At 38.5% G+C, this 27,287-nt stretch overlaps 1 protein-coding gene across 2 annotated transcripts in view; it reads right to left on the bottom strand.

Moving 5' to 3' along the window:
- Nucleotides 1–27,070, bottom strand: part of LOC113483530 (glypican-5-like) — a 367,287-nt gene extending 340,217 nt beyond the window's left edge. For both annotated transcript variants that reach the window (XR_003399037.1, XM_026855147.1), the window contains exon 1: nt 26,914–27,070. Coding sequence is in view for 1 of the 2 variants with exons in the window: in XM_026855147.1 (XP_026710948.1) it covers nt 26,914–27,022 (109 nt within the window). In the remaining variant the exon portion in view is untranslated. The remainder of the gene's footprint in view (nt 1–26,913) is intronic.
- Between the last annotated feature and the right edge of the window lie 217 nt (nt 27,071–27,287).

The following is a 27,287-nucleotide window of genomic DNA, read 5'->3' as shown; positions in this document are numbered from 1 at the left end:
CTCAGTAACTCAGAACTGCTCTCATAGCAATACACACTTGCTCATCTAATGTAGATTTCTGTCAGTTCTCTTGACTAGGACATGTCTTGTGCTAGACGTTTTACTTGAAACTCAACCCTATGGACAAGTGAAAATGTGAACTTTCATCTTTTTTTCAGGTTAGATGCAAGCCCTGATGCCTGAGGTGTAACGTGAATGCGCTCTCAAATTCCAGCTCTGTGGAGCAATAACGAATTCCAACTGCATAATTACTAAGCCAATCTCCTGTATTATGTTTTATCCCCTGGGTTTGAAATTTCTGATTAATATGAAAGCACACTTTCAAAGGCAGGAAGAGCAGGCTCTGTATGAGTGACCTAGCTAAAGAACACAACATGAACTCCATTAGTGATGGGGTCATCTTCTGTATCCATCTACAGCCTTTTTTATCTTTTCCTTTAGATATATATTTATTTATATTAAAACCTATTTATTCTTTAAAGGCTACCGGAATTACTGCACAGGATAAATCTTCCCTGCAAAATCTCTGCATTTGATCAGGGCTTGGTTATAAGCCATGACTCTTAATAACAGCTTTCCAAACACCTATGTACAATGGCCAACAATCTCCAATGAACATCAGGTACTTTTGCCTATAATATGAACACTGCTTTCATATAAAAATACAAGAACCAGACGTTACCTTTAGCAGTATCTTAATGAATTTCCTTAAATATATTTGCTAATCCATAATTATGCAAGGCCAAAAGTCCAGCTTGCTCTTCTGAAATGTTCAAAACTTATCAACAAGAGCCTGCTGAGGAAGTTCACTCCTTGTCCTTAAGCAAGCCAACCAAATTTTTCTAGGTGTGGAGAAGGACAATACATTGCTTTAGCATCTGTATGTATACCTAAAGGTTTTTCTTATTTTTTCTTTTAATACCCTGTTCTTAAGATTATTCTGATCAGAAAGCATTCAACTTGCTATCACAAGAAACCAAGCAGCACAGTATTGAATTCTTAATTTTAGTAGAAATCATCTGACGGGCTCATTAGTTTTCAATTTTGTTACTTTGAGTGATTCACTGCACAAAGCAAATGACGTGCAAAGTAAAGAACAGTTCAACTTCTATAGGAACTTAAAAGAGAAATATGGGAGGGTGGGACTAGGGAAAATGGTCATGCTGCGGGAGAGTGCTAGTCCATTTAGAAACACTGCATGTGTCAGTTTCTTTACAGAAAAAATAATTATACTGAAAAATGAACTCTCTTTTAAAAAGTATTGTCCACTATAAATCACTGTCTGCAAGATACACAGAACACGTAGTAATCCTTGCCTGAATCATAATGAGCATTTGGTCTTCCTGATAGCTTGTGGTAATAACTGCCACAAGATAACTGTGTTTTATAAAAAAGAATTTTTAAATACACTACTTTCCAATATGAATTGCCCCTTGTTTTAGAGTCATGAGAGCACATCAATAAGAGCACTTGATTTTTCTTTTTATCTATGTAACAAGCACTGAGCCCTCTTAAAAGGAAAACTAAAAAGCAAGATTCCAGGATGTATATCAACAATGTTTCTAAGAGGTGGATGGCAGTCACATGCTATGGTAGCACAGGGAAGGAATGGTCTGTTAAAGCAGGTTCAAAACCTGGGAAAGGAACGGCAAAGATGAAAAGCCTGGTGTCATCATCTCCACAGGATATGGCCAAATCTTGACTAGAAAATGGCAACTTTGTCCATTCAGGGGAAGTTGTCCCAGAAATGCTGCTCCTTATTGCTTGCTATTTTAACACCTCTGATTATCCACATAGGAAGACAGTCAACCAAAGAGGTTTCCTTATCCTTAATTCTCAAATACAGTCACTGAAAACAAATAAATTGATCTTTGGAATAAAGCATTTATAAATAGCAAAAAGGTTGCAAAATGGAGGATATCAGATTCAAACGAGGGAGAAAAGTATAAATAGCATTACCAAAGACTTTGACTGTATCACTTCTTGTTCTATAACATTAATAGACCATTACAAGAAGCTGCTTTTTCTACTCTCATAAAGTATCTGAACATTGACTCTCTACCAAACCCACAGATTATCAAATCAGGAAAACAGATTATTTATTCTAATAACATTTTGCTAAAAAGTCAGTTGCTCTACCCTAGTTTGAGAAGACGAATTCAGACAAATATTGGAAACCTCATACAAATCTCAAACATCCTGTGTTCTCTAAGTGTTTCCTACAGTAAGCAAAAACCTTGCACAAGCACCAACTATTCAATCTTTCTGGACTGTAAACACGTTTGGATTGCGACTACACAGAAAACAGTACTGCGGTCAAGACTTTATGATATTATCAGTAGGCGAATCAAAGTCAAGCAGAAATTATCTAGTGACAAATATTCATTAGAAATCCCTGGTTCAGGGAATCAGGGCTGATTGTTCAGAACATACTGGGCTTGACAGATTAGCTTGTCTGTTATCTCCGGGCTGCACTGCATTATTAGTCACAAACAAGCTTCTGACAATATCCTCTCCTCCATACACACAGAACTGATCTTTGAAGGACTAACTCAAATTATCTCACTTGAAAGCAAGGTGGAGTATTCATCAGGCTATAAAAGTACTACTTAAGCTGCTCCTATCAAAAGAGAAGAGCCTATATCCTTTAGACTTCTATCAAAACACCATGTACTTCAGAAATCAGTACATTCCTTCCAAAAACTCAGCCTCCTTGCCAGGAAGCTCTGACTCTTGAATAAAAAAAATTTCTGAATGAGAATGGGATTACTGCCAACTTCCTCTTCAGGGACATCATTAACACACATGTTGAATCTTTCCAGCTTTTCTCTTTTTTTTCTCCACAGTCCTCTACATCTGCAATAGAAAACTCCTTCCCATCTTTCACAAACTATAATGCCCTCAGTTCCACAGAGTCCAAGCTCCTCTTTGCCCAACAACTTTTTCCTGTTTTTAAAAGGTCTCACCTACCACTAACTAGCTTCAGAAACGTAATTCCACCTATTTCATCCAAAGCTTCGCTAGGGAGGATTTTGGATTTCCTTCTTTTTTTCCTGCAGGCTCAGTGTCAGGCAATCATTCCTCTGCCTCAGAAGCCACTAACCCACTATGTCACTGTGAATGGCCACTTATAAATGCAATAATTCTGGGGTCCTCTGTGTGATTCTAATGTACTCCTGGCACTCTCCAGCCTTCATGCACACAATTGAAAACAGACAAGAAAAAACTTCTCTGCTGCTGTAAAGCCAAATTTTTCACTACCACAGAATTTGACTTGGAAGACCTAAACCAAAGGTGCATACTATTAACATGGCACATGGAAAACCTGGAAGAGAGAAAGCTCAAAAAAATCATTCCACTGAGCACTTCTGAGTAGATTTCTTTCTGAGCATTCCTTAGGTGACCTTAACTCACCTTTATTTCACGATGTCCTATAGAAAAAAGGTGTGAAATCTGACACTCTTCACTGCCAACCCGTAAACTTCATCCAGTTTAGAGAACGAGTTTTAACTGAAAACTGGGAATTGAGTAGACAACAATAGGAATGGACATGTTGCTAAAATCCTGTTCCTGAGGTCTTACCTATGTGTTCTTAACTCTGCCTTCAACAGCACTGTGTGATTGAAGAATTGGAGCCTACAGGTCCAATACACGGACTCTGCTAACAGATTTATAAATCAAGGCCTTAACACACACTTTTCATATCTGTATTTAAAGCTCTGTAAATTAATAGTACTGTAATAATTATTTTATTGCTTGACTTATATTCTCTGTTTCACTGGGCCCTAAAAAGTTAACATTGTTTTATTTAGAAATAGAGTTCAGTATTTCTGGAAACAAATAAGACGTTACTTTCTTTTATTAGAAGCTGTACTGAATGAGCAGAATTTGTCAGAATGTACTAAAAAACATAAAGAAATAATCAATAGGCAACATGAGTTACCCAACTGCCAAAAACACTAAAACCAACCTAGTGCAGCAGTCTCACAGAAATTTATTGGGCTGGAAAGAGTAAGGAGCCTCTCGAGCCAAAAGATGTTACTACATTAAGAACTGCATTCAATCAAAACACTAGATATAATTTCACTAAGGGGACTCAATGAAAAGCATTGAATTTACATAGGTTTTCTTTCCCCAGAATGTATGAAGTCAGCATCTGGATTCTTTTATTAAAAGTAACTTTTTTCTTTTTTTTTTTTCCTTTTTTAGTTTTTAGAATAGCTCATTGTGCTGTATAGCTGAAATCAATTTATTCTGTAGGCAGACATGTTCAATATGGATTGAATAAATAATATGACTGGGAAAGTATTTAACAAATATTATTTTTCATCAGGAAATTCTGCTGCCTAAAATGATAAACTATCCAAGGTTGGATTGAGACATTTGATATATGCATGTAAACTCCCACGTGTGGATGGTATGTACATGTTTTGGGATAGACTGGGGTATGGTTTTCTTAGTAACAAGCCACTGATCACTTGTGTTTTGATACCCCAACACAACAGCAGCATTTCAATTTGGAAGTGCAAGGAACCACAAGTGCTGCTAGTGCTGACCTCTCTGGGATTTTTAAGTATATTGATCTGGAATTCTAACATTATCAATAGGAATCTTTCAGCAAGGAAGCAAAGCACACTGTTTCTGTTCTGGGATAAAATAGGTTCAGTTATTCAGAGATGTTCAAGAACATTCACAGAGTTAAGATTCAGTCTAGCTCTGATTTGAATGAAGTCCATGAATTGTAAATACAAACACTCTAATCCCACACAAGGACAGCAGGGAACTGCCAGGGCCCCTGGGATATGCTGAATGGGTTCTTTTGGAATGGACTGCCACACTTCAAGAATGCTGATTGAAAAAGATTTTATTTTCCATAAAAAAATGGGAGGAGGGCTTTTTCTTTTTGTTCTTTTTTAATTCTCCCTGGCACCAGCCAAAGATATATGCATGCACTTCTGATTAATTCCATTTACTCAATTTATAAGCAATAGTGTCCACATTCTCTTCCCACAACATGTTTTTCCAGCTATACAGCAAATCATACAAGGTCACTACTCAGACCTTAAAGATGTCACATATGGAAATCTCCTTGCGTAAATGAAACGAAATCACAGTGCGCACTCTTTTTGCCCTACAGGTTACATGGGTTCAGATTTGCTGGTGTACATCATAATTATTACTTACATTTTCAAAACAGATCTTAAGCAGAGCATAAGTGATTCTCCCACTTTTTTTTTTTTAAAAAAAAAATTCTTCCAGGAATGGTTTGGTGATGATCCTTCCATATATTTGAATTTGATCTACAACTGTATTGACCTCACACTCAGAATATTTTTAAATAAATTCTGCAGCTACTTCTGTGTCACAGAGTTTAAAAAAAAAACAAAAAAACCCCAAAAAAAACCAACAAACCACCAACAAACATTAAGACAGGCCAACCTGATACAAGTCTGGTTAAAAAACACACAGCTGAAGCGATCAGTAGTTTTCCATTGTAAAGGGTAATCATGCTACTTCTCTTAAATCACCACTTCTGAAACATCACATAAAGATCCATGCTTTAATTAATATTACTTAACCAAACAACATCAAATGGCCTTCAATATCACTGGTGACAGACATGATGTAAATACAAAAAAGGATGACATTTCAAGTAGCAGAGTTAGTTTTGCTCTGTAAATACTAAGTGGAACGGAAAACATTCAGGACTTTTTGCTTCACACCCAATATGCATATTTAATAAATTATTTTTTAAAAACTGAAGAGTAAACCTCTTTCATACCTAAAACCTCAAGACCCTCCTTCTTCCTTGGAAGGAGCACAACCAGCGATACATCCAAAGATGGAATCTAAATGGAATCCAAAACTGAAAATAAAAGAATGAACACTTACACAGGTCTTTACACTTGTACATTATGCTGAAAACAAAACAAATAACATCCAAATACTAGCAAGAAAAGAGCCTCTTCACACTTACAGCTCAACACAAATATTAAGAGTTTCAGATAAAGTTTCATTACCCACATCATGGATCAGTAACTGTGTAAGTTCTAAATAGCAAGCCAAGATGACTCTAAAGGTCATCAAAAAGGTTTAATTCCATTTTTATATCCAAATCTTTATTCAAACAAATTATCATGCATGTGAATCTGAGAAATTCAAAGGTTAGCATGTAAATAGACTTGAGTTACTTTGCTCAAGAGCCCTCAGGCTGTTGAAACCCATTTCCTGGCAGAGCACTAAAATCTGTACAAAATAAAAATGGTTGATCTACAGAATATTGAGTTCTTTGGTCCCAAACCAACAAAGAACCTAAGCATGTGTTTGTCTATAAAGCACATGAATCTAGGGCTAAACATGACCTGTGGACTCAGAGAGTCACCATGAATGGCTGTGGAAGGAAGAAAAGAGTAAGTTGTTACACCTAGGCATCAAGAAAATTTGTTGGCCAAACAAGAATATATTCACTGTTTAGATTATTCCTTAAACATGCTATACTGTACAGCATCTTACTAAGCTGGATGACCCCAAGAGTCTCAAGTTGATCTGCCTGCTGCAGTCAGTGGAGCATGCTGCACCTGTAGAGAGGTTCAGCCCAGCAAGCTTAATTTGTGATGACAGCTGTGAATGGTTACACAGAAAACTGGACAACTAACTGGAAACACTCTCAGAAGACTGACAGTAAAAAAATAACTGTAAATCCACAGCATGTTGTGAAGAGAAGAGATGCCACCCTCCACAGAGAGAGGATGCTCAACCAAGCACCCTTTCCACTCATGTTAGCATATGACTGGACAGCACTAAATTAAGCATGATAATAAAACATGACAATTTACTGTGTTAGGATCAATGCTGGTTTTGAGATGGCTTTTCTGCTTCATAAAATAAAAACACTGGATAATCACTAAAGAAGCAAAGGAGGCTTTGCAATTAGGAGTCAATGACAGACAGTCATTACAACTGTGCAGCTGCCTTGTAGAAGTGTTGTTTTAACACTGTGGAGGAGCTTCAAGCCTTCTGAGACATACTCAGGGTAGCATCAGCACAGATCGCATCTCCACCAGGAGAAGGAATATTATCTTCAGGAAGTCATCTTGTTTTGACATTATGTAGTGGCCTTTGGTCTAGGCAAGAAGAAAATTACTCATCACATTGGCGATGCTGTGTGCAGAATTTCAACCAACTCCATTCTTCTATCTACAAAAAATTGCAATTAAATCAATATTTTTGAAAGCAGTGTAAAGCCAGAGTGCCCCTGCAGTCTCTTCACAAAGGAGGTTCTTGCCTGGTACTGTGAACTCTATCAATGGCAGAGAAAAGCTGCAGGGAAGTCATAGGGCAGGCAAAATAGGCTAGTGGGCAACAATATGATAGACAGCTACACTTCTTGAGAATCAGGTAGTAGTTTCCAAACTTTCCCACCAGTAAGTCCCATTTTTGCTAGGTTTAAGACAAGCACAGCTGTATAACTGTTTGTCTCAAATTCCCTAGCCTATTAACTAGGAAAAATACAGAAACATTGCATCCATCCCCTTCTTTCAAGAAAGGACATTAAAAGACATTTAATTCTGCTTGCAGTCTCTTCCCAAGCCCTGAATGCAGATGTGTGGTGACTCTCCAACATGTGACACAGAGAAAGCGCTTGGAAACAACACAGACGGGACTGCCCCCCTCACCCTTTGCTTATCTAGCAGCCTTATCCACTGCAACTGTATCCCACGTCTTCTTCAGAATTTTGAGGTAGTGGATGAGATGCCTTTTCTTTACTTTTTTTTTTTTTTTTTTTTTTAAGCAACGAAGATGAGTGCATTCGTGTTTCACTGTTCCACACCTGTCAGGCCTGTAATCTCACTACACAGATTTTAAGCAACATGCTAAAGCCAGAACAGCTCCATTTGGACCCCTGCTTAAATAGGACCTTGTGCTGCACTACCAAACACAGCACATGCTCTGCTAGCACTTGGTATGACAGCTCTTCCAAAAGGTGTGTGATCCTAAGCGTGAGGTAGGAAAAGTGGGTGGGCTGAAAGTCAAGGGGGTTTTAAGCCTGCTTTTTGCTTTTAGTATTTCAGTTTTATTCATCTTGAAATAAAAAGTCACTAAAAATTGCTACAAAACCATCAGTCATAAAACAAGATCAAAAGCAGGCCTACAGAAAAGATAACTGCTTGAAGAAAAGACCTTGATGACAGCTTCAGAAATACAAGAAAGCACATCCTTAAATAATGTTTATAGCCTCAAAACTGCTCCGTTCAGACAGATTATAAAATTAGATAAAACTATCTATTGCCTTGAGTGATGACAGGAAAATGAATGTTTCAGCCTCAAAAGAACAGGGAATCTTCAGATAAGATTTGTCTCTGCCATCACAAGATAAATCACTGTGGGTCTCATGCTGCTGTAATTTACACCAGTTATACCTAGTGTATCTCAAAAGCCTTCACTTAAGTTACTCCATCTTCAAGTAGCTAAGAGGAGAATCAGTTTTCAGATAGCAAGAGATAACCAAGAAGTTTTAGAAACCTTCATTAGTTCGTTGCATTTGCCTTCAAGCTGTGCCATCCCCTGGATTTATTTTATCTTTACTATTCATCAGACCATTATTTCTAAGCATACAGTGGGTAGATGTGTAGGTATTTCTTTTCATATAGTTTTTTTCTATATGTCTTATTTGTCCTTGAATTTTTAGGTATTCCTTTTTGCAATAGCAAAATCACTGTTGAGGCTAGCACTGTCTCTCAAACCTACCGAATATACTTACAAAAAGAAAAAAGGGAGGGAGGAAGCTCTGTGAATGCTAAAAAAAAACCACAACAAACTTCATATCCCATTAGAAAGTGTCTAGATTACAAAGCAAAAAGTTAAAACAAGATCCTGATTTAAACCACTGCAATGTCCTATTCTCCAACTCTAAATGTACCCGACTCATTAAAAAAACTCCACTTTGAAGTTGATAGTACATTCAGGAGAAATGGTAGCTTTGTGCTACCAAATGCCACTTGCATGTGGGCTGCAAGGTCTGCAAGAAAGAATGACTGAACCTCAACATCCACACACACAGAGCTCCTATCAGATTACAAATAGGCTGATTCTGCTTCCGTCTTAAACCAATGCTCACAGCTATCAGACTTATTTGTCTGAAGTATCAGAATTTGGAGAGTGTGTCACAGCTTGTATGCTCTGCTGAATTAATTTGACAACAGGTGTGTTACTGTACAATAGCCATGTCTCATAATAAATTTGGTATTGAAAAGCTTTCTGTAAGGATGGCAGACTGAGGATATGGGAAAATGAAAGGTTAACAGGGAAGGATGGCATCTGTTATTTGGTGAATTAATACAGTTGGAAGATATAAAAATATCTTTTGTACACAGAAGTCCTTCGGCCCCAGAACTTGAAGGACTCTGACCAAAAAAATTTCAATTTTCCTTCCCAACTACATTGGCAAATTTGGTGAAACAAAGTATCTCACCTCCTCTCAAACTATTTGCAGAATTTGTTCTGTGCATTTGAAGATCAAAGTATTGTTCCTCTTCCCCCAGCTTTTCCAAATTTTGCTACCAAATACAGAAGCAGTAAAAGTAAGGTGGGTGTGTCTGATAACCACAGCCATTTGGAGAGGTAAAAGAGTATTGTAGCTGCCATAATTTGCATGTAAGTTATAACATTAAAATGTCATAAGAATATTTTGTTTTCAACAAAAATTGACTACACTGGATTTTGGTTCTTTATATATTTAGTTGCTCTGCTGGACTCAGTCTCCATAAATTATAATAGTAAATCCAACAGAGCATGTATCTGCCTCTCTTTGTATATGTATATCTAAAAAATTTTAGGTACTGATATCTCATATGTTGTTTTGGTACATTCTGACTTCCTACACCCCCCAAACAGCAGCAGATGAATGATCCTTTTCATAGGAATCCATTTTTGTGAGCTGGTTGCCAGGAGGAGGTTTTTCAGTAATGATTTTGAGCTGGCTCATACCAACTGTGGTTCACTCATTTGCCACTGAGGAATACATCCCGTGCTGCTTCCCAATAAAGTAATCTTCACTAGGGAAGCAGAAGCCTCCCCTTCGTGTTGGTAAAGTAAAAACTTTACATTACAACGTTTTAATTCTATTCTTGGAGCCAGGATCGAAGCTCAATTAAATCAGTGGAAAAATTACCAGGGATTTTGATTGCTTTTGAACCAAAGCCAAGGTGAATGCTTTATTAAGTTTTGTAAGGATGATATAAATAAGTTTAAACCAGAGAAGGCCATTTCTCATTCCGCTGATTTTCAGGTAAAGAACAATATTCATCCCGGTAAGAACTACTGTGTCCCGCACTGGTAGCATATCCACCTACTAACATCTGCCATCACTATTCAGTAGCTTGCTACTTGGAGATAGAGCCCGCATGGGTGAAAATCATCATCTTTAAGGCATATAAATCCTTAAAGTAACTCCAGGATGACAATAGCTTCAGTAAGAACTTCTCAAGCAAGCACTTTTGAATCATTAAAATTTATTTTAATTCCAGTGCATAGATCTCAAACAGTATTCATTATTCCAAACAGTACTGAAATATCTTACATACATGTCAACTGAGTTATTTTACACTGCTTTCTCCTCTGATGTCTTTCTGCCTTGGGTCTGCCCCTTTCCTCCAGGAAGCATGAACAAGACTTCACAGCAATACAAAAAGCAGGAACAAATGAAGGACATGCCTGTCGGGTTGCCCAAGAAAGTCAAATAATTCTTACAGTTGACCCAACAGGAAGAATACACGTTTGAAGCCTTTGATCAGCTTTTGTACATTGGCAGAATCCAGCAACCAACCAAAGCTCTGAACTGTAACTTCTTGCAGTCAAACACCTTGATAGTTCACACAGTTATAATTTCTAGGAAGCAGAAACCAACTCTACAACAACAGTTGCCACCACTGCAGAAAGAGTAGAAACCAGATAGTGGTGGTAGAACCAGAGATATCTCTGGAGGAGTCCCAGATGCACTTTGGGGCAGGGAACACAGGTAGAGAGCACTCTATACACAGAAGTGCACTCCAGTGGTTCTGCACCCATGCTAAGTCATTGCAACGACAGCAGGGTTGAGCCAGCATTGGAAAGCATCCTGTCCATCCCCAGCACCACCTCAATCTCACACTTGAACGCAATGCTTTCTTTACAGGACCAAAAAAACATGGGATGTACCCTAAGTACATTGGGCCACCCCTGCAACAACATTACAACAGTTTAACTTAAGGCAGTTTAGGGAGTTACTTTCCAAGTTTCTGAATTGCACTGATGCTTACTAAAGGATGCATTTTGCCTTTATTTACAAAGAATTTTTAAACGAGTAATGAATTGATCTATTCATAAGTAGTCAAAAAAATCAACAGCAAAGTAGCCTGGGCTAAAAGGACTCACCCTCCTGTAGGTGGTCCACTGCTTTAATTTCACATGAATTTGCATGTGCCCCTAAAACTTAACTTTTGTTGGCAATAAATATGGGGATGTTTACATTTTCTGACCATTGTTTCACAGATGACTACAGCTGAAGGAATTAGTCTTTCAGGAGCACAAGTTTTAAAGTATTAAAAAATTAAAAACATTCCATAGATGTATTTGTACAATTACAACTACTCCCAAATTTGTGGACCTTTATTTTGTCTGCAGTGTTAGTGTTTTATACTTTTTGTTTACAACAGTATATCAGCTGCTCCTTTTTCACCAAACTTAGTGAATAAGGAAAGATGCAATGTGCCACAGGAGGTGAGAGTTCTGCTGAGTCCAAACAGCTTCTTCACCTTATGTCCCATGCAAAAAGATGTGCCTCAGATTCTAAAGTCTACAAGACTGTATTTCAGCAAGAGACTTACACCTTTATTTGCTCTTAAAACAAAACAAAAATACCTCAAATTTAATGTTATGTGCATACCTACACGATTGTCTGAATGAAAATCGTACTATTCAAATGGCTTAGATCCTTCAACAGACATGGCACCACTGAAACTATTGAGAGTCCCTCCCACCCCAGCTGGACATGACACAAATATAGTTCTCTTGTTATTAGGAAATAACCTGCATTTCCTAACAGCACAAAGGTGCAATTTTCTCTCCTAAGTAACAGACATAAGATCTTCATTTGTCTTGTTATACAAATAAAAGAATCAATTGTTTAGAAGCACCTGGATCATTCCCTGGGGAGTCAGGAACAGAAGCAGCCCCAATTTGTAACATTTCATTTAGTCCATGGAGAATTTTCATTTAGTCCACAGAGGTGTGTGGGGGGAAAAAAAAAAAAAAAAAAGGCAGCTCTTTGCCACACACCAAAACATTTCCTTAGAGGATTCTGTATGGGCAGAAATAGAAGGAAGGTTTTCCAGAGATATTGGACTACATTTTCTGTTATGACTTTTTATACAACAACCTGGGCCATAACTAGTAAGAGAAAGAAGCAGGATATAACACATGAGGAACTGATTAAATGCATGCAGAAAGGAAGTTCTAGCTTAGGTAACTGATTTTGGTCTGCTGGTCAGCTGTCTTTCTCAGAGTGCTATTTATCAACCCACAATGACTACCTATGCAGCTGTATGAAGGCTGCTTGAGGGATCCAGAGTCACACAGAGCTCTGCGGCTGGGCCAGGGCAAGCTAAGCCTGGTCACAGAAAGGAGGAACAAGGACAGTTTCTGGAGTATCAAGTCCTATGAGAGGTGCCAGTGGGGCATGGGACCTCAAGCATTCCAAGGATCACTGGTCACACATGGGAACGGTAGATACTAGCAAGACGACAAAGAGAGGGCATGTCAGGACACCATTAAAAGGGGAAGAAAAGGACATCTAAAAGCTCCAATGTTTCTAAGTGTGCACCTCTAAAATCATGATAGCAGATACTTACTATTTATTTTTGTTTAAAGCTTCTATTCCAGTTCATAGCCTTCTGTTTAGAGGAAATATTATGAAACCTAATAAAAGCAATAATAGAAAGGATAAAGAAAGAAATTATCATGTCTCCTACAAACACACCTCTTTCCCACTGCAATCTAAAAGTTAAAGGAAGCTCTCCCAAGAAACCGAGACCACACATCAGGAAAAGTTACACAATTGCAAAATAGTCATGGCAAAAGGCAAGAAGAACTACCTGTTAAAGCTCCTCTTTCTATATGAATCCACTAAGATTTGCATCAGTACTTCCATTCCAAATGTAATCATATGCAGGGATCCTAATTTTAGCATGGTACATCAAAGACAAAGTCTTAATACAGGAAAAAGAAGAGAGCCAATCTCTCAAAACTTTCCCATTCCGATTAAAGATTCGGAACAGATGTAGTTATCCTCAGCAGGCTGAGGATCCAAGGCTGTTGGATCCTCTAAAATCTGACACAAACCACTCTTCAGTAGCTGTGATATGCCTACAAGACTGAAGGAAAGGGAGGATGTGGAGAAGACATGACCCAGAAATTCTTTACTTGCAAGTCCAATTCTTACATTGTTGCTTAAAGCCTGCAGATACCCCAAATTCCAAATTTTTGGTGACCTCCAAGGCAACCATAAATTCATCTCAGTGAAAACAACAACAACAAAAACAGATCCCAAAGCCTCCTGGATCAGCAGTTTTTGGAAATAATGTAAAATGTGTGATGCAGTGGTGTAACGCACAGCTGACCAGAATAGTATCTCATTCAAAACTACCACTTGCCAGTATTTCAAAATAAGGCACTCTCATCCTAGAATGCAAACACACATAAGGCGTTACGTGGTTTGAGTTCACACCCTGCTCTAACCAAACTGCAAGTCAGTCTTACTCAGCCAAGCTCCAATTCCCCTTAAGTCCTGCTCTCCCATGACAGAACTATACAGCTTCATTCCGATACAACCTGGTAGAGCATTGTTAATTACAGAAGAGGGAAAAACAAACACATTTTTAAAAAGTCATGTGTTTATGCATGTTTTCAACGTGTGTACTGAAACACCTACGTTTGGTTCTAAGATGAACATGCTAACAAGCAGCTAACATGGCTACAGTAGCAACTCAGTCCTCCATTCAGACAGTAAATTTGAATGGAAAAGCAGACAAAGAACCCCTCCTTTTAATAGAAATTGCACTGGGGGGTAGAGGCTATCCTACAGAAGATTAATAGCATTCAGATTCACACCAAAAGCAAGAGCTCCACGTAACATCTGAAGAACAGTTAAAGAGTCAATGGGAAGCTGCTAGGTAGCAGCACCAGCTAATCATTTCCCCAACAAAACAGATAGTAAGTATACAGCAGATTATATTTATATCCACACAAATTTTTCTAATTCCTAAATCTAAACCATCTGAGTTTAGAGAAACTGTCTTAAGCTTTCTGCAAGGACGGCAATAATTACAAATCCCGTACTCATTAAGTAAACCCCAACTCCCAGCAAAATAGCAAACAAAAGGCATAATCCAACAGCTACACTTCCAAAATATTTACATTCCATCTGCATGTTGTAGAAATGCAATCCAAACACATGTCCATGAAAGCAGCACAGGATAAGGAATCCATGCTAACTTCGAATCTGATGTATTGCACATATCCACAGATATTTTTGTAGACAGATGACGAACAGTCATTTCAACTTAAGGTCAGATGGAAGAGTAAGTTTTAGTGAGAATCATGTTCACATGCCATGGATTTGACCAGATATCTCTACACAGTTATAACACAACAGACTGCTTTCACAGAATCATCTAGTTTGGAAAAGACTTTGCCGATCGAGTCCAACCATTAACCTAACTGACAACTCCCAACTACACCACATCCCTAAGTGCTATGTCAACCCTACTCTTAAACACCTCCAGGGATGGGGACTCTGCAGCCTTATAAATTTCAGTCTCACCACACTGATATACACAGGACTGGTCCAAGTACTGCTTCAAAGCAGCTTTGACAGCCATACCATGGGACGGAGGGGCAAAGGCAAAAGGATATGGCTCAGATGTTCTCACACACAATCACTGTTGCAAATCAGAGATCCTAAACTAGTGGTAGAGCAACCAGTAAGTACAGGGCCAACATTCAACCAGGCATTCCCTGCTCTGCTCCTCAGACACACCTAAGGGAAAAGCATAAAGGACAAAAGGGGAGAACTGAAGTAACAAAGAGGTGAAAATGATTGATCTGTGTATTTGTCCATTCATGCCAAATGGCTGAAACATGCAAGCATACGATTACAAAACAAGCATACAAGCAGTTTTCCTTACTGCCAAAGTTTACTGCAATTCTAAAGTTTTGAAAATATTTTGTCTGAAGGTAAATGCTCACATGAATAAACTCACTTAAAATCAAGTACACCTCTTCTTAAACTGAAGCATCCTGAAAGTCTACCCTCTTCAACCACAATGCCCTCAACTGGTGGGCAACTTGGGAAGCCATGACATTCTACAGTAACAAAAATTTTATGAAGTTTGAACTATGTTGAAGCACAGAAGCTCTGAAATCTAATCTAAAAATCCCAACATTACAAACGTGCTTGTAAACACTAAGACTGCTATCTCTTACACTGAAAAACATGATCCTGTTGCTTTTACACACCCTCCATCTGTCTATATTCCTCTGTCTCTCATGTTACAGTAACACTGTAATCTTCCTGGGACTGGCACGTTTTCTTAGGTTTTTATATACAGCACAGTGAAGTCCTAGTCCATAAATAAAATACCACACATGACAGCAACAGCATTAAGTCATTTTCTGTTAATAACTGGAAGAAAAGAAGTTTTATACCCTCTTTTTACAACTATACACACCTGACAGTTTAGATCAATAACGCATTACACTATACAGCATTACTAAAAGCATACATACAAACTGCTCTAAAAGTAAAATACAAAATATATCTGCATATCAGAGATAGTGAATTAATTTTTTCAAAAAAATAAAAAAGAAGAATCTAAGACATTCCACATTTGTCTTCTAAATTAAGGTAAGAATATAATGAAAGCGTATTTCCTAATTCCAGTTAACTTCAAAAAATTGGTTTTATTTTCTGAGTAAAATTCTTTTCATCTATTGAGAATCTACAGTTGGCAGAAGAGAGCACACTGCAAATTGAAATGCCACGCTATCATGACTGGGGCATGAAGCTGAGGTTTGAATCTATTGTTTTTTACTGAACATACTTGCTTTGAGATATCTGCTCTCTTAACCTTGTCAGTCTCGCTCAATCATTTTCTTTTTGAAGTCTAAAAATGCAACAGTGAGAATGAAATAAGGATTTCCTGTAAATCAGTCCTTATGCATTTAATTATCTCCAACATTTTTTTGATTGTTATTGACTTGCCCAACAGTTTCAATGTTACAGTACAGACACTCTTGCTCAAAGAGCATCTAAAATTCTGCATCTAGAAACGGCCTAAAGAATGCCTCTCCTGTTTTCAATCTCAAATAATAGAGCTAATAAAACAACAAAAAGAAGTTTAAAAAAATCTGTCACCTTCAGGAGAAAAAGATGTGCAATTAAAAGCTGAATTATCATTGAAATAACACACACACACACACAGAGTGTAAACTGAAGGACAAGTCAATGGTCCTCTTGTTTTTATTCCACAAAAGTTTTGTGTAGGAACTATCTCCACACACACTCCTATTCAAAATATTTGTCAGAACATACTGCTCCTCAGGTCCACACCCACATTTTTCACAAGATGTCAGACTAACTTCGGCAAGCAGGAACTTGGACTTGATCAGACTGAGAACTCAATTTCATAAGATTTACTTCAAGTACTCACACAGCCAGAACCCAAGTCACAGCATTGAGGGACTTCATATAATTAGTGACTGAGCAGTAATGCTACCTGTATGGAAATGCCATGTCAGAAGAAAAGCAAAATAGAGGAAGAAAACCACCCACTTCTAGTCCACAGTAAGAAAGCTACTGAAATTTCACAACTCGGTTGTGAATAAAGTGTGTAACTCCAGGAGAAAGAGGACACTAAACGAGATTCCAGAAACACTGTTACAAGATGTCACCCTCAAAACAGCAACTGTGTTAAAGACTCCCCTGCAGAGCCAAACCCTCAGATTCACTTGCTCACTCTGCTTTTACAGGTTTTTCTTAATTTTGTGTTTTCTTTCAATCTGGATTAATTTGTCAAGATTTACCGGACTACACTTCCACCATGCTTTTATACTCTGGAGACAAGTCAGCAGTCTGACAAAGACTGGAAAGAACAAAGAGGAAGAAAAAGATAATTACAATGACAGGTAAATATATGGACCCAGATATACATGATGTGTGTGTTCATTAGATTTCTTGTTCCAGCACCAATAAGCCCTACCCACGTTTGCATGAACAAAAGTTATAAATAGATAATGAAGAGACTTCCCTGCCCCAAATTGCTCACATTCTAGGTGTCAAATGACAGCCAAAGCCAGACAAGCTCAGGAAGCAAGTTTACATGATGATTATAAAGGCTAAATGGATGACATCTTGCCAAGATGATTTTCTGTTTCCTTTTAAATGTATTTAATGTATATTTCTCTCAATACTTCACATAGAATTATACCATCCTGTCAAAGCCTTAGGCCAGACAATCCTGTAAAATCTGTATTTAATCTCTTGTAAAAGTAATAACGATATCTAAGCAATATAACACTTTGTCTTAGGAGTCCAAACACTGTAATACTAGTAACCAGTCAAACACTTTGATACACATAAGTATTTAATGATTACCAATATAAGCTCCTAGCAAGACTAATATTATCCAATTATACACAAGCCCAGTTCTGCATATTACATTCTTGACAAACAACTGCACACTATTTCATAAATCAAACTCGCATACAACATGCAGAAACTCTTGTAACAGTCAACTACTCACAATGCTGGTGACTCCACAGTATCACTGTTGATTGCTGATTGATATGTGATTTCAGTGTAATAAATAAGACTTTAGATAAGGTTTTCCTATGTTTAAGGAGAAATCCACTTCTAACAATATAGGCACTAGCTTTAGTTATCGCATAAAGACTTGGGTGGACATGATCTTTGTTCCTAGATACGGTTTGCAAGACAGTGATTTACATTCCATGGCCAGAATTGTGTTCTTCCTAGGTTTTCATTAAATTTTCCACTTGAATTTGCTATTTTGAAAGTATAAAGTCATGAGAATTTTCTGACAAAAGAGTGTGATCTCCTCCATTATTCCGCCCTTTGATTTTTCCTGTGTTCTTTCAAAGACTAATAATTTCTTCTTCCTAACAAGCTGCCCAAATGACAAGGTGCAGCAGGGGATACATTAATGCAATCAGAAACACACAAAAACTACCAAGGTCAACAGTTATTTACATTACTATAGCAGTTGGGGATGTTAATCAAACACCAGGATCACAGGCAGTGCAGAGATCCAGGATAAAGCATGGTGCCCATCCCAGAGCTGCCAGTAAAAGGAAAGGCCAGCGACAGCCGATAGATACACACACGGAGGAGGAAAGAACAGAAAGGGGCAAGAGCATGACAAACCTAGGCAACATAACGGGCAGTGGATTCAGCATATTTTGGATGGATCTTTCACAAGTATTTTGTTTATCATGACCTTAAGGAGAGTTTTAAGAATGGCATTTAAAGGAAGAAAATGAAGGTGCAGAGGGTCTTCACAGCACACACTTCTCTAACATGAAAGGCAGTGTAGGAAAAAGCAAAAAGGTACCCATCTGAATTTTTACACAAAGTGAATGAAAAGGCTGTCATTACAGGCCGGTGACAGTAACTGACATTTAGACCATGAATCACAGGTGACTAGCAGCATGGGCTACACTGGAAAGTACAAGATGAAAGGCGTATTTCAGATGCAGGAGGGTAGCACTATCGAGACAATAATGTGATCAGGAGTTTGTCCAGGGAAATGACCTTTTCAGCAGGATTCAGATAACCTTGAAAAAACAGTAAAAACAGTAAAAAGTATTGGATACTTGATTTTCATAATACATACTATGGGAGATGAAACAGCATGGGGAAAAATCAAGAGACATGGAGAGTCTTAGAGGACATGAGAGGCTGGGATGAACTTCTTCACACACTCATTTTATGTTTAACATGCACTGCAGAAAAATTTTAAAGGTGAAGGTTTATTTGTTTTTTCCACATTTAGCTTACATCTTGTATGTGTACAGAAATCAAGTACATTCCTTAAATTATTTATGGATAGTAGATCATCATACTGATTACAATTTCTATGAAAAATGGAACAATACAAGACACCAGGTAAGAAACACTTTCATTTTCTCGTAATCTACAGGATGAAAACGTCAATCTTAATCTAGAATCTTGACAAAAGTGTATACACATCTTCTGAAAAAGGTATTATTCCAAAGGTTCGCAGGTAGTCTTTCAGCCAGAAAAGACGACCTCATACCACTGGAAATGTTTAGAGACTGAACACACACAAGTTGCACGGTGAGTTCAATCACCATCATTCATAACGTAATATTAATATTTACTTACATTCCCCAGGACATCATCAAGATTTTAATTTTGCATATTCAAAAGATAAAAAGTGGGAACATTAAGGAATATCACATTGCATCACTATTATATTTATATCTTGCTAAGAAAAAAAAAAAAAATCACAGGAAAGAATTTAACACCCCTTCCCTCACCCCATGTGCAGAAAAAGACTGCAGCCTTGTACTCTCAAAGCAGAAATGGCATATAGAAAATGAATAATTATACTGGCAATTACTATACTTTTAAATAATAAAACTTAAGAGTCAAGTGACACCATGTAATGCAGTATGTTTAAATCAAGTAACCTGATGCATGATTAAATTGTGGTCAGCATGTGGTCAACATTGCCAGGGCTTTTTTGTGGTAGCCAGAAGATAGCCTGGTGAAAAAGGAGTTAACGGACAGTGGGTCTTACAAGCAGAGAATTACACCAATGGATAACGGTCACACCTCATCTTAGACTCAGAAACCTCTTGAATTATCACTCTCCAGGGAACAGTAGAGTAAAAGGGAAGCATGTCCATATTTCTATTTCCCTATTCACTTACTGGCCACCAAATAAGACTGTGTCAGGTTGCCCTGCAGCCTCACCCAATGTGACAGCACCTGAGTGCAGCATGGGGAAATACGTGGCAGTTGTTGACATTTCATCAGTTGAGATGGCACCAACAAAGAGGATAGAACCGGAATGGCAGAATCAGAAGACCGTCTCCCACAAGGGTAATGCTTCACCACAACTGCACATAAGTTTCTTGGTTACACAGACTATTGACTTCTAACAGACTCTGGCTCTCCTACCCTATAGTTCATCTTTTGTTGCCTCCACTGACCATAAACTGTTGATAGTGGATTGCAAACCAGTGGAATTCCTTCCTCCAAACTGATGGCACACTAAGCACACTGGATTTATGAACTGTCAGGTAGTACCAAAATACAAAGGAGGAAACTTATCACCAAAGTGTCGATGTAGAATACCCGTTCCTCATACTGCACTGCTCTGAAACACTGACCTGGTCCACAGTTATGGCAAAGTACCCCAACCATGCCAAGATCAAGGACAAAACAAGCACCTCTCACTCTTCCAGCAAACACTTCAGGAGACTACAGTGAGCCAAAATTCTCTACTCCTGCAAGGTCTCTCAAAATCACAATGCTTTTTTAGGGGGATCAGAAGAGGTCGCAAAGATAAACTAAGCTGAGTTCTTGGTTTTTTCCTATGGTATGATGTGCCACTTTAGGAAAGACATTTTCCCTCTTCTTTGCCTCAATTTATCCATCTCTAGCATCAATAAACCCACACTGAAGTCCTTTCAAAAAGTTCTTGAGATCTACAGACAGAAAGTACCTTATAAAGAACATTTTGTTTACATTTCACCAGAGAACAGCATCAGCCAAAAACAAGGCTGATTTTGTCAAATGGATGAAGACAGTCTTCTCCAACCTGGAGCCCCACACAAGACAGATACAGCTAAAAAGGAATGTTCCAGCCTCCCTTGTGCTCCATACAAAAAACAGGCTTTCACTCCACCTAGAAAACACATTGTTTGGTGTACTGGAATAGGAATGAATAGTATACAGGAGGTGGACAGAAATACTCTAATGGAGACACTCTCTCTCCTATCTTTCTCCCTCTGTAGGGAACCATTTTTTCATTGAGCCAAAAGCAAATTATACACCTCGGCAGCTTTCAGCTCAAAAGTCAGCAGAGTACAAAACTCTGCTTAGTGGGGTTATACAAGTGCAAAGGGGTGGGTAACAATTTGTCTGAATAAAAGACCAAGGAGTATGGGATTACCAAAAAACCTATTTCAAAAACAATACTTCTGCATTTCTATAATCCAGCAGTAAATAGAGGAAACCAGAGGCATTGTTGGTGATGGCTGGTTGTTTATTTTTTAAATAGTTCACTGATTTTGGACTACATCCATCTCCAGCATTGTGATTACAATTCATATAGTAATTAACTACAAACCAGAGCACACTTCTCCAGCCAAATCTTTTTTGTTTTGTAAATTTCATTGCACTTCAACACCATTACCCAGACAGCCCTATTTCAAGCTGATATTCCCAAATTCAGTAAAAATAAGTATCAGCAATACTGCAATTCAGCCAAATTCAAATCATAGAATTATAGAACAGTTTGGGTTGGACAGGACCTTAAAGATCCTCCAGTCCCAACCCCCTGCCATGGGCAGGGACACCTTCCACTAGAGCCCAGGTTGCCCAAAGCCCCGTCCAACCTGGCCTTGAACACTGCCAGGGAAGGGGCAGCCACAGCTTCTCTGGGCAACCTGTGCCAGGGTCTCACCACTTCCACAGTAAATCCCTGTATCTAGTCTAAATCCACACTCTTTCAGTTTAAAACTATTATCCCTTGTCCTATGCCTACACCCCCTGATAAAGAGTCCCTCCCCATTTTTCCTGTAGCCCCTTTAAGTACTGGAAGGCCACCATAAGGTCTCCCTGGATCCTTCTCTTCTCCAGGCTGAACATCCCCAAGACTCTCAGCCTGTCCTCACAGGGGAGCTGCTCCAGCCCCTCATCATCTTCATGACCCCCTCGAGCAGATCTTTATCTTTCTCATGTTGGTGCCCCCAGAGCTGGACACAGCACTGCAGGGGGGTCTCACGAGAACAGAGTAGAGGGGGAGAATCCCCTCCCTCGACCTGCTGGCCACACTGCTCTGGATGCAGCCAGGATACAGTTGGCTTTCCTACTGTAAAAAAATGGAGAATGTTTTTTGACTCCACATAGCCCTGAGTGCCAGCGTACTGTATTACTTATTTCTGGGAATGATCAGGTCAGTTGATTACTTGGACCCCGTAATGCTATCCATCCCAAGACCCACAGAAACCAGCCAACCCTGCCCATTCACCATGAAGGATGCCAGATGAACAACTTTGTGCTTAAAGACCTTTTGGATCAACTGAGCATTATCTTTCAAGCATTTTACTGAGAACCAGGAGTCCCAGGCTCCATCCCTGCTACAACGCGGTTTCCCCCTCGGACTCATACCATTAATGTTCTTTACAGTTGCCTGCTTGGAATAGATAACATGGCAAAACAGTGTGCACAGCAATGTCACTGCAGCTCCTGCTATTAGAAGTAACAGGGAACTTTCCCAACTAGCATCTCCCCATACCTTATAAAGCAAAATGTAAGCACAACTTTGCCAATCCCCTTGAGTTGGGAGTGAGAGGCACAGAGTAATACAAAACTAACCTACCATCCCTATAGCTGGGAGAATGTGGCTACACCTGGCCCCACCATTTGACACACACACACCCCCAAGGTCAAATGAATGCTATTTCAGAAAAACTGCACAAAATTATTGCTTTATGACCAACATACTTTCCTTCATGAAAGTGCTGTCTCTTCAGAGGCTGAGCACGATCAATTTCTAATGTCTGTAAAAACGGAAAGTGCAGCAAATAATAGTTTGGGATTTTTTTAAACTGCAGAGCTCAAACAAAGCTTTTCACTGTATCTCTGATACCTGCTAATTTGGTGACCGAAATGTGATGCAGGTTTCAAAGTATCGTGTTCTGTCTCTCTGCAGAGATCATCAGCAGAAAAAATAAATTATCAGTGTGTGGATACTGATTTCCTCAAATTAGCCTAAACATAAGATGACAGGAGCAGAGGCAAGCTTTCTGTGGGCCCTTACACGGCACCTGTTAGCACTCCATAAAGGACACAGAAAAGGGAGGCCAGGTTTCTATCTGCTGTCTGCCCACAACAAAGCTTTCCTGTCAGGCTATTGATACCTCTTCTGACAGCAACTCTCAGCCTGCACACTCATGCCACTATTAATCCACTAACAATGAATTAGTAGCCTTGCTTGGAAGTGTCCCTGAGGAATGCAGGGACTGCATGAGGGAATTTGGGGAGTAACAGAAGGATGGCTGTGCCAAATAACATGTAATATCACCACAAAACATCAATCTAAGCTAAAACAATACATTTGTTTACATGCAAGCCTAGAAAGGGTTGCAACAAACTAAGTTTGAAGAAGAATCTTCTGGTTATTAAAGGGAAAAGTGAGTTACAAAATGAAAGCATGCTGTTTTATCATTTCAATAGTTCTGCTGGGCACTTCAGGCTGGAGCAAAGACAGAAAGATAGGCACTTCTTTGGATGGGACGAACTGACATGCACCAAAACACGTCCAAAAACAAAGCCACCTACGAAGAGCCAGAGGGTGACATACCAGGATCAGTACAAATGGCATGTTCCCCTCTGCTACACTGCTCCTATTACAGTCTTGCATGCTTACACGTCTCATGCACTTACTCCACCTTGCCTTGGACTCCATTTGGAGCAGGAAGTCATTAGTAAGAGATCTGTAGAGTGACTAAGACCATGGTTATGAGTTTTAGGCTACACCATGGACAAAAACATTATGAGAAAGTGAATCCAGCAGCCTTCCATGAAACCCTGCCCTGGGAGTCTGTGGTTACATTCAGCATGCCAAACACCCCAAAAATTTTTTGACAATGTATGATTTTGCAGGAGCTGATTCTGATTACATGCTTCCCAAGCAGGCAACTGGCTGTTTCATTCCTGCTGCTCTCCTTTCCTCCTGTCCTGGTACTCACAGGGAGGACATTTTACAGCCTGCAGCTGATGCCAATGTGCCTCTTCCTACTCAAATCAGGTGTAACAGCAACAGCAGTTCAAGTTAAAGCACATCCATGCAGGAGCTTGATTTATTAAGTGTTTGAGCAAGGACTGGGTTGCTAATATTAAAAGCTTTAAAAGAGGAAAAATAGCAGGATTGAACCATAGCTCTAAGGCTGTCCATATGTATGGATTGGGCATTAGACCAAATGTAACAAGCCTGCCCACAGCTGTGGTATATTTAATCAAGACTTACAGACTATTTTGCACCACTAAATCCAGCACCTGTGAAAATTGTCTTATTTCAGCTGTGGACAAAGCTACTTAAATAACATTTTCAATTTCAAAAAGAAAAACCAAAACAAAATCTCTTCTAGTCCAAAATGTCCACATGCAACTGCAGTACCCAGGCAGTGTAAAGGGAATATTTAACTGAACTCATATCAAAATTTCTACTCACATGAAAAAGCTCTTTCCTATTAATATTTGTGGTATCTAATTTCAAGTCCTCAGAACTAAGTGTCTTTTGAATTTCATGAAAGAAAATAAGGAGATAGAAACTTTAAAAAATTCTGTCCCCCCACCTCATTCCAAAGTAGTTACTCTTCCCACTGCAATTTAATTCTCACCACTATATTCTCAAAGCAGGACTCCTGAAAATCCATTTCTTACACCGTACCACTCTTGAAAATTATTTCATCAGTATGGGTATAATATTAATAGCATTGTCTGCTAGAACTGCATAAAAAGCAGTTAGGATTTCTTTTCCTCAGCAGTAGGCAGCAAGACTAACTGCTGCTTTGCTTTGACTACACCAACAGTACTAAAAATGTGTATATATAGAAGAAAGTAAATTGTGCATGAAAATTGTACAAGTCAACATCACCACATACAAATGAATAAATCACTATTATTTTAGTAAGTCTGCGCCAGTTCTCACTGTTGCAAGAAACATGAAATCTGAGCAGCACCTGAAAGCTTCTATTTTAGAATAGAAAGGATGTTTCTTTTCTCAGACTTCAAATGTGCTTTTGACACACTCACAGTTTTATCATTCAAAATTACAACAAAACAGACCAAAAGGACAGAGTTAATTCAATGCAAAGATCTTCCCTCTCAGTAAATATCTCACACAGTACTACTCTTAGCAACAGAATGTTTATACAGCACAAGATAAAGAGAGGCTTTTCAACTGACACCTGGGACAAAACCAATGAACAAAGGCAGCTCCCAATGCAAAAGAGAAAAGTTACATTTTTCAAGTGTTCCCACCTAATGTGGACAGAAGGCCAGTTGTACCAAGTTACAACAAACAACCTATTTACCCACTTCCAGAAAATGCTTGTAAATTTAAACTGTGTGAAATGTCTAACTACTTCTTTCATTCCATCAAAAGGCTTCATCAGCAATGGACAATAAAGACACTGGCTTGACCTAAAGGGGCCGGTAGGTTAATCTATTCTGACCTTATCTTCATTCAGTCATGATACTGAAAGATTGCTTGAATAACTTACCAGCATTTAACAGTGCTAACAGTCACTCTTTTACTACATTGCTCCTTCAAAGTGCTCTCCAAACAAATTTTTTTAACTATGGGAAATATCAGAAATTTTCAAAAATTAATTGTAAAATAAACAAAAATGCCATTTCTCACTCATTAGCACAGAACAGGAGAGAGAGGTAAACTACCAAAAGCAGAAGAAAATTTTTATCTTGTCCTTGCACAGCTTTCAGACTTGCACCACTTACTGTAAATTTTACATAACATGCTCTTATTTAACTGTCAGTCAATCTCATCTTTTATTTAAAGTACTTTCATTCAAATGGAAGAAACTAGACAAAAAAAGCTACTATTCGATAAAAACTGCCTTGTAACAATAGGCTTAATCATACAGAACTCAACACTTTGTATTTTAATAACTACTGGCTTGTTTTCAAAATCCACTCCAATGAGGGTGCTCAGCACTAAACATAGAAAAGCAGTGAGTTAAAATTAAGCACATAATTAGGCCCACAAAAGTCAGTAAGTTGGATTCATCACTCAATGACTGATTGAATCAACTCTCATACAGTTAAAGTTCACAGCCTGTGCTTAAATGCCCTTCTGGAGAAAAGTCTCCAGTGTTCAATACTCCGTAGCACACAATCCTATGCAAGCATTTTCCTCCTTTATTAATACAATAGCCATCTGTATGAAGAAACTACATAGATTCACATCAACCTGTCAGAGCAAGGTAGCTTTGAGAACAGCAAGTTACAAGAACAGACTTTCAGTGCAGGTTCCTTCATGCATTCACGTCTAACTGTGTGGCCATAATTCTTGAAAACAGATCACTTTTTATGTGACCTGCCAGGTAGTTAAATGTTTTGACATGAAGAGAGCACTGTGTTCTCATTTCACATATTAATTAGACTACTTACTCTTCAGCATCAACAAACAAATGCATTTCTATTTAACTTTCTACACCTGTAAATGGTTTGGCAAGACAAGAGACAATCAAAAAGCACAAACCACCATCAGGCACATAAATGACATTTGAAAATGTCTTGAAAAAAAATCCATGCCAATCTTTTTTAAAATTATACCAGGAACAAGGTCTAATCTTAAATCTACTCCTAATTAGAGTTTGGCAGATGCTTAAAATACCAGTCAAGATTAAGTGCCATCTCCTTTTTCCAAAAGCAGGATCAAAGAAAAGGGAAGTAAACCCTAAGCCAGTGACTACCACATGTGATGCAAGAGAAACAAAGAATAAAAAGCTTTTCCTTTTGATTGCAGAGGATACTTTTATCAGCTACTCAGAGGACTGTAGTACCTCAAAAGTTCCTACCTTGAAAAGCTGTGATATGACCAACAATCATGTACTTCAGTTCAAAGTTCAGTGCCTGGATACTTTGAGTCCTCTCCCTTCGGACAGCTGCCTGGTAGCTCTCTTCCATTTTTTTGGTGCAACACGTTGGTGCTCTATGTTGACAGATCTGTAAATCTGACTCTTAAAGCAAACAAGAAAAAATAATAATTAGAAAACCTTCCAATTTACACCATAAAATTAAATAATGCTTCTTAATGTCAAAACATCTACGATGTTTAAAATTTTGAAACAAAACACAACCCATAAGGAATGACACTGTGAAACCCCGTTATTGTCTCAAGAACACTAATTCATGACTGTTTCGCCTAACTTTGGATAACATCACATTAACA

Source organism: Athene cunicularia (genome assembly GCF_003259725.1).
Source record: "Athene cunicularia isolate RWA chromosome 9 unlocalized genomic scaffold, athCun1 chr9_part1, whole genome shotgun sequence".
In the NCBI taxonomy this organism is placed as follows: domain Eukaryota; kingdom Metazoa; phylum Chordata; class Aves; order Strigiformes; family Strigidae; genus Athene; species Athene cunicularia.
This window is presented reverse-complemented; position numbering and strand designations above follow the sequence as displayed.